The sequence below is a fragment of the Monodelphis domestica genome, chromosome 1 (genome assembly GCF_027887165.1).
Source record: "Monodelphis domestica isolate mMonDom1 chromosome 1, mMonDom1.pri, whole genome shotgun sequence".
Taxonomy (NCBI): domain Eukaryota; kingdom Metazoa; phylum Chordata; class Mammalia; order Didelphimorphia; family Didelphidae; genus Monodelphis; species Monodelphis domestica.
In genome coordinates, this window is record NC_077227.1 from 9,819,118 (window position 1) to 9,836,694 (window position 17,577).

At 48.2% G+C, this 17,577-nt stretch overlaps 1 protein-coding gene across 1 annotated transcript in view; it reads right to left on the reverse strand.

Annotated features, from left to right (window-relative positions):
• The window catches only part of LHPP (phospholysine phosphohistidine inorganic pyrophosphate phosphatase), a 35,234-nt gene that overhangs the window by 10,655 nt on the left and 7,002 nt on the right, over window positions 1-17,577 (reverse strand). The window contains exons 2-4 of the mRNA XM_056795361.1: window positions 10,926-11,113; window positions 6,793-6,946; window positions 109-172 (exon numbers count right to left, since the gene is read on the reverse strand). Coding sequence (XP_056651339.1) covers window positions 109-172; window positions 6,793-6,946; window positions 10,926-11,113 — 406 coding nt within the window. The remainder of the gene's footprint in view (window positions 1-108; window positions 173-6,792; window positions 6,947-10,925; window positions 11,114-17,577) is intronic.

Consider the following 17,577-nt stretch of genomic DNA (forward strand, 5'->3'; position numbering starts at 1 on the left):
GCCGAGGCAGGGCTGGGCGGCAGAGCTCGTCAGCCGGCCGTCTCGGGCTCTGGCCCGGCGCCTCCCGCCGGCATGGAGCCCCCCCAACCCTCGGCAAAGAATGGCTACCTCGAGCGCCTTCGTGTAGGGGCCAACGTCGAGCATCAGGCCGCTCGCCTCCTTGTAGTAGCGTCTGGAAAGAAAGCGCCCATGTCAGCCGGAGCCGCTCCAGAGGAACGAGGCCCCCCCCGGCAGGAGTCTGCAGGACTCAGCTTGTGGGGCCTCCAGGGGGGACCACCAGACCGTGAACGGCAGGACGTTTGGAGGGGCCCTCAAGGGGATTCTAGACCGCCCGTCCCATTGGGCAGATGAGGAAACTGAGGTCTGGTCAGGCCAAGGAGGTCCTCGGCCTCCAAAGCCGGGGCTCCTTCCCCTGGGGCACGGCCACCCCGATCCCTCCTTGGCTGCTCATTTCAGCAGGGCTGGACCTGAACACGGAGCCAGGCCCCACAGACGGCAGCTGGGTGGCCCGGAGGGCCCTTCTCGCTCAGGCCCAGCCCCCCTCCAGACTAGGGGGCCCACGTTCGCTGGGCTTGCTGGCCTGTCCCACAGGCTTTCCTGGGTGGTCTCTTCTGGCCCTGCACTGGGATCCCCAAACCTGAGGAGCCGTAAGGCCGAGGTTCAGCATGCGGGGGAGCCAGCACCTCCGCTCTACCCATAAGCAGCTCGGGGACCCGGGACAAGCCCGCCCCCTCCCTGGGCCTCCACTTCTCCCTCAGTAAAATGGGGGGGGGGGCTCTGTGAGCTCCGAGCGCCCTTCCTGCACTGCTGTCGCTCGGGGAGCCCCGTGTGCTGCCGGCTGCTCGTCCAGGGTAAAGGGAGCCCTCTGAAGGGGAACAGACGGGCTGAGGCCTGCTCGGGGTCCACAGCCAGGCCGGCCCCCCAGAGGGCGCCCCATGTACACACCTCAATGATTAACCCGACATCAAAGCAGCCAGATGGTTTCCAGTGGCCGCTGGTGGAAGAGGAGGCCGATTAGGGCTTCTGGGAAGGGGCAGCAGGTTCGAGGCTCCTGTGGCTCACCCCGAATTGCTAATAATTAACCCCTAATCGCTGCTGGAGAAAGAACCCTCCATTCGTTCCACAGCCCCCGGCCCCATTTCCTATTAGGCAGAGGTCAGGCCGCGCCCAAGTTCCTGGGGCACCAGTTGGTGCAGAGCACGACGCCCGTCCCTCCCCTCAGCCGCTGGAGAAGGTGGACCTGGAGTCCGGCGGATCCCGGGTCTGGTGCCCAGCGGGCGGCCAGGAGGGCACCACGAGCCCGGCCCGGAGCTGGACAGGGGGGGAGCCGGAGGCCGGCTGTTCCCTGGGGACGGCGGGTCACAGGAAACAAGGAAGGGTGCGAGGAGAGAGGAGGAGAGAGAGCACCCGTCAGGCTGTGGAGAAAAGCAAGGCCACACCTCCTCCTCTGGGCCCGAGGGGGAGGCACAAACCAGAGGCGGAGGCGGCTGCTGCCTTATTAAAGCCACCTGAAGATCAGGCCAATAAAGGCCTCCCTGGGCCTTCGCATTTTAAAGGACTCTCATCCATATGTATGGCGGACCAGCCTTTCCAGCTTCCTCCCTGGAGGCCAGCTGCTTATTGAGTTGTTTTCCTGCACCCAGGAGGCAGGGCTGGAGAGTGGACAGTGCTGGGGGCTGGGCGGGCTCACGCTCACGGGCTGCTGAACACAACAAAGGCTTTCGCAGGATGCCAGCCAGGGAGGACACGGGCTGGGGAGGGCCTCGGCCCTGTCAATGTCCCTTCTGAGGCCCCCCCGCAGGCCCCCCCTCACCCTGACCTGCTGCACCCGCTGCCCGCCGGGGTCTGCCCGCCTCCAGCCTTCCTGCACAGGCAGGGCTGACCCTGCCGCCTCCGTGACCGCCGGGGCCGTGCCAGGCCCTTCGCCGCCAGCCGCCAGCCCTCTCCCCGTCCCTCTCTGGGCTCGGGCGCCTTCCCCAGCGGGGCCCTCTGACTGCTGGGAGGGCAGGGCCTCCCCTCGGACCCCAGGAGGGAGGTCGGGGCTGTGTCTGGCCTCGGCGCAGGGCCCGGCACGCACTAGGCACGTCACCTTACTGGCTGCCGTCAGAAGGCAGAAAGTGCAGAGGCTGGTTTCAGGGTGACTTAAGGGAAGCCTTCCAAAGGGGAGCACGTAGTGTGCCTGCTGTTGTGCCGGCGGGGGATGGGCTGCCACGATGAGCCGAGCACATAGTGTGCCTGCTGTTGTGCCGGCGGGGGATGGGCTGCCACGATGAGCCGAGCACATAGTGTGCCTGCTGTTGTGCCGGCGGGGGATGGGCTGCCATGAGGGAAACAAGCTCTAAGGAGTGTGAGGTTGGGGGGGGAGAGGGCTGGCCGTGGGGCCGAATCGGGACATTCGGGGGGATCAGAGGCAGAAGGAAGGCCAGTTTGGCCGGATCTGGAGCAGGACGAGTTCCTTCAGGAGAAACGGGAAGGCCGGGAGGACAGGAAGGTTCTGGGGGAAATAACGGGGGCCATTTGGACAGGCCGGCTCGGGAGGCTCGAGGCCCACCCAGAGACGCCCAGCAGCTGCCGGGGGCTGGAGAGCGGCAGGCGGGGGCTCTGCGCCTCTAGGGCCAGAGAAGGCGGCGGCGAGGGTCAGCCGCGGTCAGGGTTTGGCGAGGCCCGAGTGTGGACGGGCGAGGAGGGAGAGAAGCGGAGAAGGGCCCGAGCGAGCGAGAAGAGCGCGGGCGATCCTCGAGCTCCACGAGCGCCGGCCGGACTCAGCCCGACACCAGCTTTTCTGGAGCCTGATGAAGGGGTAACCCGCGCCGTCTGTGGGCCCAGCAGCTCTGATGGAGTCTCCGGGGGGCCACTTCTCCAGCCAGGGCTCCGGGGGATCGGGCGAAGCGCCGGTCTTGGCGAGGGAGCGTCCTCGGCTGCGGCCGGCCGGCCCACTGCAGGCACCCGGGCAGCTGGGGCTCAGGCTGTCCTCATGGAACGCCGGCCATTCACAGGTGCCTACTAGGCGGGTCAGCCAATGGGCGTTCATGAAGCACCTACTATGTGCCGAGCACAGACCACAGACCGCATCAATAAAAGCCGCCCGGGGCTGCTGAAGGCAGACAGGACAGAGGGAGGCTCTGCAGGGCTTGACAGGGAAAGGGAGGACGCTGCCAGCGGGTATTGGAAAGGCTGTCCGGGATTAGACCTGTTCTTGGCCCACAGGGCCAATGGCGCAGCCTGCGGGAATCTCGGAGAGGCAGAATTCAGCTGAGAAAAGGGAAAATTTCCTGAGGACAAAAATGGTGCCCCACCCCCCACGAGGCTGGCCACTGGCCGCCCTGCCTGCGCTGAGCTTGGCCAGGCTTGGACTCCTCCAGCGAGCGCCCCATCAGCGAAGGAGGCTCTGGCCAGCTCCGAAATCCTGCCCGAACCGCCCGAAACCCGCACCGGGTGCTCGTGAGCCGCACAGGGGAGAACCATCTCAAGCCGTGATTGGCTGCTCCAAAATCTCCAGCCTCCCTCCCAATGCATCGTGTTATCTGCCCTGCCTGGGCGGCCTCGGGCCTCGGGTCCACGGGCAGGGTCCTTGCCAGAGTGCCGAATAAAAGCCACGCGGGCCTGCCTTCCCCGCGGTCCTCCCCGAGGATTCACGGAGCCTGGAGACTTGTATGAACAGTCAGAGCGTGGGGGGAGGGCCAGGGGGCTTCCCTGTCTAGGGCTTCTCTTGATTGTTTTAGTTATTCAGAGAAACGAATCCATCTTGGGGCCAAGCATAGACTGAAAACGTCTACCAAGATGAGGCCACTCAAAGTGCATTTGGCCAGGCCTGGCTATTCTCAGAGCCCCCTACGTGGCTTTGCCCTTTTTTATTTGGATGATCAGCTTGGGGGGGGGGGGGAGTTGCTCAGTGGTTCTACCTGCCTGGCCATGTATCTGTCCACCTGTCTGTCCGTCTACACATCCATCCATCCTCCATCCACCTGTCTGTCTGTCCACCATTCCGCAGCCACCAAGGGAGCTGGGAGCAGTCAGATGCGGTTTTATGCTTTATTCTGCTGCCGTTTCCGATTATACAGCACGGCCTCTCTCGAAAATGACCACTTGACCTTTCCTAAAACAGCCATTAACCTTCTATGGTCTATGGCGTAAACAGCTTAATTTTCTGACAGCGGCGTGACAGAGGAAATTGCCAAGCCAATTCCCCCTCTCAGCCCCAAACAGATGCTAAATGTAAATCACTCCCTCTCCGGGAGGCGGGCCTCCAAGCGGCCGGAGAGCCAGGGGTGCTGGAGGGCAGGGGCCCCGCCAGCCTGGGCAGCCACCTGCTTTCCTACACCGCCCTCCATACCGCCTTTGCCAGCTTCCTCCCCTAGTTCTGAGTGCCCACATGGCGAGGGTGGCTTCAATCAATATTCAACCCCTCAAAAAGGCTAAACCTCTCAGCAACGTTAACCCTAACAACAACAGGACCCGAATGTTGGCCAAGGGCTTCCAATACGATCTCATGGGAGGGGCTACTGGGATCCCCATTTTACAGATGAGGAAGGAGATGGAGAGAGCTTGACTTGCCCAGGGTCACCCAACTGGAATCTGAGGCAGGATTAGAACTTAGGTCTTCCCGCCCTCAAGACCAGCCTCCCCACTCACACTGCCTCCCAGCACTACAGAAAGACACAGGATGAAGAGACAGAGTGATCCTTAGAGACTCTTTCCTCCAACCTGACTTTGCAGATGAGGAATAGAGAAACTGAGGTGAAATATAATGGATAGACAGACAGACAGACAGACAGACAGATAGATAGATAGATAGATAGATAGATAGATAGACAGATAGACAGACAGACAGATAGATATAGATAGATAGAAAGATAATGGATGGATGGATGGATAGACAGACAGATAGAAGATGGACAGATAATAGGTGGATGGAAGGATAGAGGGATGGATGAATGGACAGACTTTATAATTGAAAATCTGTTACCCTAAAAAAGAACTACATTTCCCGGGAGCCCACTGACTTTCTGTCCTTATGTACTTCCTGTAGACAGGGGATATTAGGCGGGGTCATGGAGGGTTCCTCCCTTTTTTTGGCATGATGATAGCAAGCTTGGTGGCAGTGGTAAGCTAAGCATGGGGATTTTAAATGGGCTAACCAGCCATGGGCACATGGTCTTTATTTTGTATCTTCTTTATTACTTCATTCCTGATGATCATTAATAAATCTCCTAAAATATATTATTTTTATTATTGCACATTAATTTTAATTTTTACAAGACAGATACATAGAGAGACAGATAGAAGATAGATAGATAGATAGATAGATAGATAGATAGATAGATAGATAGATAGATAGATAATGGATGGATGGATGGATGGACAGGTGGATGAATAGACAAAAGATGGATAGATAATAGATGGATGGACAGACAGATACATATGCAGACAGACAGATAGATGGAAAAAGATAGAAAGATAATAGATGAATGGATGGATGGATGGATGGATGGATGGATGGATGGATGGATGGATGGATAGACAGAGAGATAAACAGAAGATGGATGGATGGACAGAATAGATATATATATAAAAGAAAGCCTGCCCAGGTTTTAATTGGGGTCACACTAAATTACAGAAGTCACTGGCTACATATTTCTTCTCTGTTTATAGGATCACTGAAACTTCTTTCTCTACAGTTTGAAGGTTTTGTTAAGCACTTTCCTCATAATCCTGTGCTGTGTAAAGATTTTACAAATGGGAGAAATGAGGCATAGAGAGAGTAAGAAAACATGCCAAATGCCTTAAAAACCTTCCAACACTTCATAAACGTTTGCTGTCCTCTATCATCTTTGAATCTGATAATTCAGCCACTTTGTCCACAGCTAGGAAGGGTGGGAGCTGGCCTTGCACCTGGATCTGCAGACTCCATATCTAATGCTCTCTCATCCCAACAGGCTTCTTACCATTACTGTTAACACTCGGCTATTGAGGACTTTCTCTTTATGGGGAGAACTTTCTAGCCAGTGCAGATGGTGCAGAGAAGCTGGAACCCTTGGGCTCTCTACTCCAAGGCTAATTTGGGTGATGGAGGAAACTTTGCTAGCATTTCCTACAAGGTGGATCAAGCCCCAGTGGGAAGGGGTTCTAGAGAGGTCACCTTCAGCCTCACAGACAGGAGAACTTTCTGCAGACTAATGGTGGAACGGGCAGCCTTGAGCTGAGCTGAGCTCCACGTGTCTGGGAGTCTACAAGAAGAAGCTAGATGCCTTCAGTCAAAACTTGTGGATCATTTAGGAACTGAGCCCCTTACAAATCTCAGCTTCTGAGATGCTGATGCTCCGGACTCCAAGAATCCAGGATTCCAATGGGGTGGGCTCCTCTTATCCTTCACTGACATTCCACACAATTCCTACCTGCTTGCCCCAGTGACTTGGCAGATGGTTTTCCAGAATGGTTAAACCCAGAAAATTCCCGAGGGGGGGTCTGTCCCCCCAGACTGTGCTAGGTAGGTCCTTAGACAAGAAAACTCTATAATCCGTCATCTTTCTGGCTTGGCTAAGGAAAAGTCAGTCAATGGGGTCAATCAAGCATTTATTAAGCATGTGCTGGGGGCCAGATTCAGGGCTAAGCTCTGGAGATCCTGAGAGGGAGAGGGCCTTGACTGCATTAACCTGGCAGAGGAAACTCCCCTGCAGGTCAGCATTTCATCTGCCAACGTCCAGACTAAGAGGGCTGCCTAGAGAACAAGAAGGGAAGCGGCCTGGCCGCCGCCTCTCATTAATAGCCCTTCGGAGCATTGCACCAACTCACCCATTTCCCAGGGATATAAGCACCGGGTTGTCCAGGCTGATGAGCACTCGGAATGCCTCGTTCAGATTTTGGTAAGAAAATCCGTCCCCAGCATCTGCGATGACCACACAGTTGGGATTTGAGGTATCCATCTCGCTGAATTCAGAACGGACATCTGGAAGCAGAGAAGAGAGGCTAGTCTGAGAAGCGGCCAGGACTTACTGACCACCAGCGATCAAGGCCCTTTTCTTCTTTTCAGGCCTTCAGATACTCCGGGAAAAGCCAAATCGCATACAAGAGACAGATGGACAGAAGTCTATGTGTAGGCCATGGAGGAGTCCCATTTCTCTGAGGAGGACTCAAGTCCATGGCCTCTGTCCAACAGCCCCTGCAGGCACTGACCCTCAGGGGAGGCCCCTGGCAATTCTTGGAGCCTCATCTGGGAGAACATTCTGTGAGAAGTACTACCAGTGACAGTTCTGGAGGTCCTGAAAATTTGCCAAGCCCCAGGCATCTGTGCTCTCCTTTGTACCCAAATAACTCCATAATAGGAATGGTATTATTATGACCGCCATTTTGCTGATGGGGTAACAGGCTCAAACAGGTTCAATGACAGCCTGAGGGGTCAGAGGTGGGCTTGAGCCTGGGTCTTCAGATTCCTCCAAGTGTGCCAGTCTAACCACTGGGCCAGGCTTCAGATTCCTCCAAGTGTGCCAGTCTAACCACTGGGCCAGGCTTCAGATTCCTCCAAGTGTGCCAGTCTAACCACTGGGCCACAATGTCTTCCAAGAAGAACATCAAAGATCATACTGTTTGCCTTCTCTGGGTCAGGGAGGGGCTGGAGGGAAGGAGAGGACTTGGAACTCAGAAAAAAAAATGTAAAAAAGTAATGATTTTTTTTAAAAGAGGAGAATGAGCATCAGAAAGTATTCCAGTTCTACATGAGCTAAGGCTGCTCATCTATCCCTAAACCTGACAGGGATGCCCTCCACAGGCCTCTAATAGGCTGATGATGTCACTCTTTATATTCTCCATCAGGTGGCCATTTGGAGCTTATTTTGGTATTGGGTGGGAGATGCTGGGCTTGTTTCTGCCAGATTGCTATGATCCAGTTTTCCCAGCAGTCCTGGCCAGATCAAACCTAGATTGCTCTGGTCATTCGGCTCTCTATATGCTGTGTACCTGATCTGCTTCAATGACTGATCTCTCTTTTCCTTACCCACTACGGAGTTGTTCTTTTGATTATGACTTTATGGGAGAACTTGAGATCTGACCCGACTAGGCCTCTTCCTTCTCACTTTTTATTTTTCATCATAGCCTTTCTTTGGAGATAATACTGAGTAGTGATGAGAATAAATCTTCTTGTCTCCCCAAGGTCCTTCAGCTCCTGAGGCAAAACTCAATCTTTTATTGTTAAAAACAAACAAACAAACTAAGGGAACAGCTAAATGGCTTGGTGGATAGAGAGCCAGGTCTAGAGACAGGAGGTCCTGAGTTCAAATTTGGCCTCCAACACTTCCTAGTTGTGTGATCCCGGGCAAGTCACTTAATTCCCCAATGCCTATCTTTCTTCTGCCTTAGGATCAATACACAGTATTGATTCTAAGATGGAAGGTAAGGTTTTTTAAATAAATAAACAAACAAACTGAAGTCTATTTCTAAAACCAGAGGTCCCAAACTGGGTTTGGGCCTAACTAATTCCAGGAAGTTGAATTTCCTTGAGAATATAAAGATAGCGGCACTGCCCTTCAGTGGTCTCTTCTGTAAAATCAGATGTGGATACACCTTATCTAGTACTCTGAGCCTAGAAGTGGCCTTAGACAAGGAGATTCCCTATCCTGGCCTCATTTTCCTTATCTGCAAAACGAAAGAGATGATTCCTATTTTGGAAATTGAATTACTTGAGGGGAAAGGTGGCCCCTTTTGAACTCTAAGGCCGTTTCTTCACACATATAACCGAAGGGGCAGCCTGATGACTGTTGATGGCCACAGTGGGTGCAGCCTGACCCATGACCCAGGACCTTGTCCTGAGATCCCAACAGTCCAAAGGAGCCCAGTCACCTACATTTGCAAAGATTGGCTCCCAAACAAAATTTACAGGAGATCGATTGACCCTGAAAAACGAAGGTCATTGGCAAAACACTTTGTATGAAAATGAACCCTCCTCCTCAGTGGGATCCTCATGGAAAAAGGGCAACTGCCTTCTTTCACACCCAGGGAATTTCTTGTCAAATATGGATAATACATTGGAATACAGTATGCAATACATACCTTATTAAATTCTTATCATTATTATTGTTGTTATGCATGCATTATTACTGTGTTGGTATATTATTAATATATTACTCTTATATTCATATAATAATAACAATTGTTATTATTATATACTTGGAGAGCCATGAAAATATCCCCTCTTCCTTTTTTCATAAATCAGCCACCATTCTTCCTTAGAGAACCACATGCAATCAGTGCTTGCATAACTAAGGTAGGACTCTCAATAAACCTAATTCCTAGGAGCCAAAGAATGGCCTCCCATAATTGGGAGGAAGGGCTGTTAATGAGCTATTCAGGTCCCTCAGTGAATGCCTCTTGTCTCCATCTAAGACACATGGCTCTGGGACAGACCAAGAAAGACTTTCTGAGACTGCACAAGCTATTTTTAAGTAAAAATGGGCAAGTCGGAGCTCTGGAAAACATCTTGAATTCTCAAGTACTGCTAAATGTCATTCTTTTAAAATCTGCAGAACTTACAAAGAACTCTGTTCTTTTTTGCTTTCCTCAATAAAACAAAATAGAAAATAAAACCACCTCCACTACATTTCAGGTCTCACGCACAGGGCCAAACTTTATTAAAATCCTTTTGTCATGATCTCGCTCTGATGTCTGAGCAAAAAAATTTCCTCCCATATAACCCACATTCAAAAATGGGCATTTTTTTCCCTCCAGATTCAACAAACATTTAATGCATGATTTATATATCACTAGCCATTGTGAAAAAAGAAAAAGAAGCTCAAAGTAATTAATTTGTCTGAATTTTCTACTAAGATTTATTTTTCTCTTTTAACCATTTACAACTGAATTTTTTTTTTCTAAATTACCTTTCAATTTAAAGTATTAAAGAAAGGGCATTGATTTTGGAGTCAAAGGGCCTGGATTTGAATTGTTCCTCTGATGTTTACTAGGTTATAGTTTTCTCACCTATAAAACAAAGGAGACAGCCTGGGGAGGTGCGGGGGGAGCCTCTGGCATCCCTTCAGCCTAGCTGCCTAGAGGACAGTGGTGGACTGAGAGCTAGTCCTGGAGTTAGAAAGACCTGAGTTCAAATCCTACTTCTGCTACTAGCTGAATGACCTTGGGCAAGTCACTTAACACTGTTTATTTGTAAAATGGAGATAATAACAGCCCCTACCTTATAGGATTGTTGCGAGGATCAAATGAGATGAAAATTGGTTAAAATGATTAAAAAGGTTAAAAATCGCTTAGCCCAAATGCTTATTCTCTCCCTTTCCCCGACCTTCCAGCTCTAGGATCCAAAAGAACAAGTGTTCATTAAACCAAACTGAACAACAGTTCCTCCACTGCTTCATGTACTGAACATTGTCTAAGTCAGGTCTCCCCACCTCCATGTACGGTCATCATTGTCATCAATAGCAAACACTTATATAGCCCCTACTAAGTGCTCGGCACTGTGCTAAGCATTTTGTGATGATTATCTCACTGGATCCTCACAACCAGGAAATGGAGGTCAGCAGGAGTTATGCAACCTGTCCAGAAAAGGGAGATGCATATTCCTGCAATTCCCACATTTATTATTGTAGGGGATCAGTAAAACCCTTGTGGAATTTGGATGGATGAATGAATGGATAGACAGAAGGATATATGGAGTGACAAGGCAGATGGATAGATGTATGGACAGAAAAACTGACAAAAAAGATTAAATTAAATTAAAATACTGAATGGAGATGTTTCCTCTGGCAGTTATAAGCCCCATAATGCAAAGTTCAACAGAAGGCAGGGAGAGATGCCTGTTGAGTCTCAAGGGTTCCTTTCTGGGGGGTCTCAGAAGGACCTCCATAAACCCTTCCATAGGCTATCACAGCGGGGAGAAACCTGAATGGTTGGGAATAACCCCCCCCTCCTAAGGTTTGTCTTACCATCATGAACAAGCAGATGGGGTCGCAGGCCTCGCTCCTTCAGAATCTGGCAAGCGGCTGGAGCAGGAGACGTAACTTCATTCACCGAGATGTCAAATCCCAAGCGCTGAAGCAATCCCACAAACTTGTCCCGAGACTTCTGGGATTCGTTCGTACAGAACCGCAACTTCAGGCCTGACTGTTTGATCCTATAGTGAAAGCAGGCATACAGGTGAGAAACTCCAAAGGCCAGACTTGGATCCACCACTTTCTGGTTTAAACCTCTAGACCAGCAGCTCCCTGTAGGCCCAGAACAGCCTTAGACTCAATGGGGAACTAGAAACAATCCAAATTTAACATCATGGCCAGAGGAAGGAACAGACTTTAGAGTTATCTAATAATGCAAATCTGCATTATCTAAAAAAGGCCAGAGATCTATTAGAGACAATGAAAAGTTTTTCAAAAAGAGCAGATACTTGGGGACAATTTGAGAAATTGAGACAGGGGAGTAGGGAACATCCATCAAAGTTCCTCGATAGGGTGATTGAAGTGGCAGGAGATGTGCTTGGATTCTTCAACACATAAGGAGACAATTTGTGAAAGGCAGTAACACACCTATTAGATCATATTTTAAACTTCAATGCCCAGACTAGGAAACACTAAGTCTGGAAGATTTAAGGAAAACTTAAATATATACTTGTAGGTCATAAAGAAATCCTAAATGAAAAGGATGAAATAATAAAAGAGTTTAAAACCAAGCTCAAGGAGGCAAATAGCACAATTAAGCAAAAAGAAATTGAGGAAATAAAAAATCTAGCCACTCTGCAGACATACAAACCCACAAGAAATTATACACAAAACAATTAAATGAGAAATGTACCCAAATGTTTCCTATGTAGAAAAATGGGTCACATGGTCCGTGACTGTTATTTAAAGGCACAATTAGTCCAAGCTAACAATAAAAAGAGATGCTGGAAAAGCAACATAAAGTATAGCAGCAACAATACACAAATACCAAATGTTGCAATTGTAACTGCAAGAATTCATTACAAGCACCAAATTTAGAAACCATGGAGAGATACATCCAACAGGAAGCAAAAACACATTATTCACAAGTTATGTACAAATAAGGTGGGGCTACACGGAAAAAACAGAGAATACCAAAACTAAAATAAAAAATGTTAACTGTAGGACCCCTAAAAACAGAGCACACATTCTTATTGATCCCAGAATGCCCAATCAACCTTCTTGGGAGAGATTTTTTTGTGTAAAATTGGAGCAACCATTCAATGTGATAAATCGGGAGAAATCTCTATACATCTACCCAAAGACTCTTTAAAACATTATCCATTGCTGTTCATGGGGCAAGTGGATGATGTACAAGATCAGAATGAAGGTACAATATTTGAAATACCAAGTGATATACCAGAAGGGCTTTGGGCTACACATTCTACAGATGTAGGGATTCTGAAGTCAGTAACACCAATAAAAGTAGAAGTTAAAGAAGGGATACCACCAAAGATACCACAATACAAACTAAGTAAAGAAGCCATCAATGGAATCAACCTGATTATTCAAATCTTGTTAGATCAGAAAATTTCAATCCCAACAATTTCAGAATATAATACACCAATTATACCCATAAAGAAAGCAAAACATGACTCTGAAGGAAAATTTCAATGGAGACTGGTCCAAGATTTAAGAGCAGTAAATAACTTTGTAAAAAAGTCCAATGCAGTCATTCCAAGCCCATCTAAAATAATTTCAGAAATTCCAAGTAAATCTAGATATTATACCATCGTTGATCTGTGTAGTGCTTATTTTAGCATTCTGATTGCAAAGGAAAGCCAAAAAACCTTTGCTTTCACTTGGAATGGGGCTCAGATGACTTGGGAAAGATTACCAATGGGACTCTGTGATAGCCCAACAGTATTTTGCCAAATCTTGCAACAAGATTTAAAGAACATCCAATTCAAAGAAAACAAAATTGTGCACTATGTGGATGACATTCTTCTTGCAACCCCATCCCTTTGTTACTAGGACAGTAAAAAACTCCTCCTAGAGCTATATAAGAAAGGCCACAAAGTTTCCAAATCAAAGCTACAATGGGTCATGCTTAAAGTGGAATGCCTAGGATTTATCCTGGAAAAGGGGACAAGAAAGATTTCCAAGAAAAGAGTAGAGGACATACAGAAGCTCAACGTGCCAAAGACTAAGAAACAACTGAGGGCTTTTTTAGGAGTAACAGGTTTCTGTATGCAATGGATCCCAGGCTATAGCCAAATAACAAAATGTCTGACGAACTTAACCCAAAACACAGTCACAAAACCTTTGAAACTAACAAAAGAGCATCTCCAAGCCTTGGCACAGCTCAAAGAAGCAATCATATAACAGCTCCAGCCTTAGGTATTCCAGACTACAACAAAGAATTCCATCTCTTTGTACATGAAGCAAGAGGCATAGCTTCTGGAGTGTTATTCCAAAGTTTAGGAACTAATTTTAGGCCAATGGCATATTACAGTACACAGTTGGATATAATTGTGAAAGGAATAATTCCCTGTTTGAGAGCAATTGCAGCCACAGCAACCATGATTCAAAAGTCATCTGATTTGGTATTAGGATCAAAATTTAATGTCTACTTTTCACACCAACTAGAGCCCATACTGAAGAAATGTCATTTACAAGCTTACACACAGAAAAGACTTTCTCAATATGAAATTATGTTACTAAGCAACAAAAACATCACTTTAAAATGTTGCCAACCATTCAATCCAGCAACCTTGATTCCAGATCTGCCTTTTGAAGGGGAACCCATACATAATTGCCAGGAAACAATATAATTAGTAGAAAAACCAAGAAAGTATTTAAAAGACACTCCCCTGGAACAACCTGACATTGAAATGTATACAGATGGTTAGAATATAATAGTTAACAGGGAAAGGTACACCAGAGTGGCAGTAGCAACACAGAGACATTATGGTATGCATCCTTACCAAAGCATGTGAGCTCTCAAGGGGAAGAGCTAGTTGCTTTATTAAAAGCTTTGCAAATTGGAAAAGATAAATGGGTCAATATTTACACAGATTTCCGGTATGCATTCTCAGTAATTCATGCCACAGCAGAAATTTGGAAACATAGAGGATTTTTGACAAGTACAGGCAAAGAGATCACATATGCCAAAGTTATAATGCAACTTCTTGAGGCCGTCCACTGTAGATCACACATGGGGGCTAAAGATCATGTGTCCTTAGGAAACCATAGAGTTGACATTACAGCAAAATTTGGAGCTAGAAAAGGACCTCTACATGTATTGAATTTCTCAATAGTTGAACAGGTCAATCTAACTAACACCTACAATGAACAGGAAATTCAATCATGGATAAAGAACTTAGGGGCAAAACAAATAAGGGGGATATGATTTTCACAACTAGGCAAACCCATCCTGCCTGGAATGTTATTCTATCACATGTGCAACGCAATACAAGGGCACTATGGAACCCAAGCTGTGATCGATTCAGTGAGATGATTTTCGACTGCACCAGGAATATCCTCATATGCCATAAGAATCTGTCAAAAATGTAAAACTTGTATGCAATTCAACAAGGGAGTTTATAAGACCAAAGGGTTAGGAGGTCATCCCTTAGCATGTACTCCATTTGAATGCATACAGATAGATTTTAGCAAGTATTGGAACTTGACTTGGAGGAGCTCCAGCATGAGACTGCAGACTGCTTCCCTTAGACAACCATGAGGTGAGTGATAAGGCTGATTCCCCTTCCCCTTGGCCTTCTGAATGCACCAGCCTCCAAGAAGGCCCCTCATCTTGGAGGAGGCACTGTGGCTGGAAGCTGAGGTAGATTTAATCTTCTGGGAAGCCTCCTTGGCTGAGGCTTTTGAACTCCCCCTGGCTCAGACCAGCCTGGAGAAGATCTTCCCTTTCTCTCTCTCTCTCTCCCTCATTCTTAATTTCTTCCTTCTATTGTAAATAACCCACCATAAAATTCCACTCTGACTCGAGTGTTTCACTAGGATTTAGAATTTAAATCCTTGGTGACCACTAAAAAATATATTTAGTCTGAACCCTAAAATTTACCCTTAACATGGTGAAGCTATGAGCTTACCCAAACATTCCAGAAAGCAATCTGGAACTATGTCCCAAAATACTATCTTTGATCCAGTAACACTACTACTAGGTCTATTTGCCAGAGACCAAAAGAAAGAGGAAAAGGACCTATATGTGCAAAAATATTTCTAGCAATATTTCCTGTGACTAAAGTTTTTTGGAGGTTTTTTAGATGTGGTTAATGCAGGAATTTGTTTTGTTTGGCCATATGTGCACGGATATAACAGATTTTGCTTTTTCTTGCTTTCCCAATGGATGAGAAAGTGTGGGAATTCAGAACTGAAATGAATAAAATAGAATTTTTAGAAATGGATATGATATACAAATCAAGAACAGAGAGAATATTCAGGTTACTTCTATATTTTCAGGTGTCTATTAGCAGTTGTATCCTCAGTACTTAGCACAGTGCCTGGCGCATAGTAGGTACTTAATAAATGCTGACAATTTGACTTCATTAGCATATCACAAAAGCATAGAATCTTGGAGTTGGAAAGGTTCACAGGGAGCATCTAGTTCAATTCAAATCTGACCCAAAATTTCCTCTAAAAAAGCATTCGTAACTTGGGATCCACAGACCTCCAATGACCCTGTGCATAGATTTCAGCGGGTTCGTGAACTTGGATGGGGAAAAACTTAGATCTTTATTTTCACTCATTCCAAATGAAATTTAGCATTTCCTCTAAGTATTTAAAAACACGACTGAGAGAAGGGGTCTTGAGTATACTGCCGATGAGGACCCTGACCCAACAAAGGCAGAGAGGCCTTGGAGAAATGGCCATGTGACCTTTGGCTGAAAGCACGCAGAAGTCCCTCATTCTTCTTTGGGGGCTCCGCTCTCACTGCTTATTTCTCTGATATTGGCATGGAATGGGCTGCCCTACAACTCCTACCTGGGCCTGCCCTCTCGGCCATCCATCAGAGGAAGTTTAATTCCTCTGGTCCTGGCCTTGTTAGCAACAAGCCTTGCTTCTCTAGTCTACATGACCCCAGTCCCTTCCCTGACCTGTTTTCTCTCTTCTCTAGTTTGTCACGGTCCTGTGTAAAATGCGGCACCCAGAACGGAGCCTGGAATCATGAGGAAAGAGCTTTGTAGCCCACAAACTGTTAGACGAATGCCAGTTACTAGGACTACAATTGGGATTGTTGTTCCCATCACCCCCTCTCCAAAGGGTGACTAGAAGACGGACAGACACAACTGAATTCTTAAAAATGAAGTCCAGTTTCCATAAGAACAAAGAGAGCCAAGGCTTCTACGGGGTCTGTGCTAAGCACTTTACGCACATTTTCTCAGAGTCGGGAGCTGAGAAGAGAGGGGAGCCACAGGGAAGGGGCCGCCAGGTCTTCTTTCATTTCTTTCTTATTATTTGTCTTTTCCTAATCACAGGTATATGAATGATCCATTACGCTTAGTGGTTAATTGCCCTTCATAAAGATCGCCTTTTTTATTTTAAATTAGGCAGTTAATATATTGTAACTAATAGCATCTACTTCTCCATTCCAGATCTGTCTTCATTGATTGGAGCCGCCAGAACGGGAGCCCCGCTCCCAAGTTAATGAAGCAGCCGGGTGACGAAGTCCGGGGGTGTCCGGGGAGCAATTAGCGCTAACGAACGCTGGTGTGCCCTTCTCAGAACAATGAACAATTGGTGTGACAATGAGATGACATGGCCCGCAGCTGTCATTCCAAACAACTTCAGCGAGAAGAAAGAAGTCAATAAATAAGGACGCGGCGGGGCTGGACCAGGAGGATCTGGAGGGAGACGGAGATGGTCCCCAGAAGGGCCTTTCCCCAGGGAATCCGCCGGGCCTCTCTTCAGACAGGCCAGCCCTTGTGGCCCAAAGAGAATCTTGCCCCTTCCCTGGACTGAAAGAACCTGGCCCAGGCTGGAGCCGGTCCAATGGCAGGCTCCAAGATCTGTGTCAGAGGGTATCCAACGGGCCACTGAGGCCTTGTTTACAGATGAGGAAACTGAGGCAGGCAGTGGCCAAGAGCCCAGGGTCACACAGCTAATAAATGAGGCTGGCCTGGAACCCAAATCTCCCTGCATCCAGGTCCTGGGCCTGATCCACTAGGCCAAGTCGCCTCCCTGGGGACAGAAGGGAGGAGAGAAGGGCTGGGCAGAAAGCACTGGGAACGCGCAACAACAACGATTTTATTTTGTTTCTTAAACAAAAGCATTTTCTTTGACAGTTTGTTTTTAAGCCAGGCCCATCTGCTTCTTGGCTCTCCGGCTAGGCCGGGCGTTCTGGGGAAGGCGTTGCCCTTTCTCCGATCTCTGGGTCAGCGTCCCCTCCCTGCCCGGACCTCTCCGGCTCTGTTCCGGCTCAGGCATAGCTTTTGGGCCGAGTCTCCGTCTGCGCAGCCGGAGGGTTTGCACACTTATAAATGCGGCACACCCAAGCACAGGGACTGTCACGCACGCCATGTCTGCCATCCCGGCGGTACGAAGACGAAATAAACGTAGCGGAAGGTGACCAAGAGACCCTCCCCGAGAAGTCACGGGTCATGGCTCGGGAGCCCTGCGACCAAGAGGTCATCCGGCCCGACCC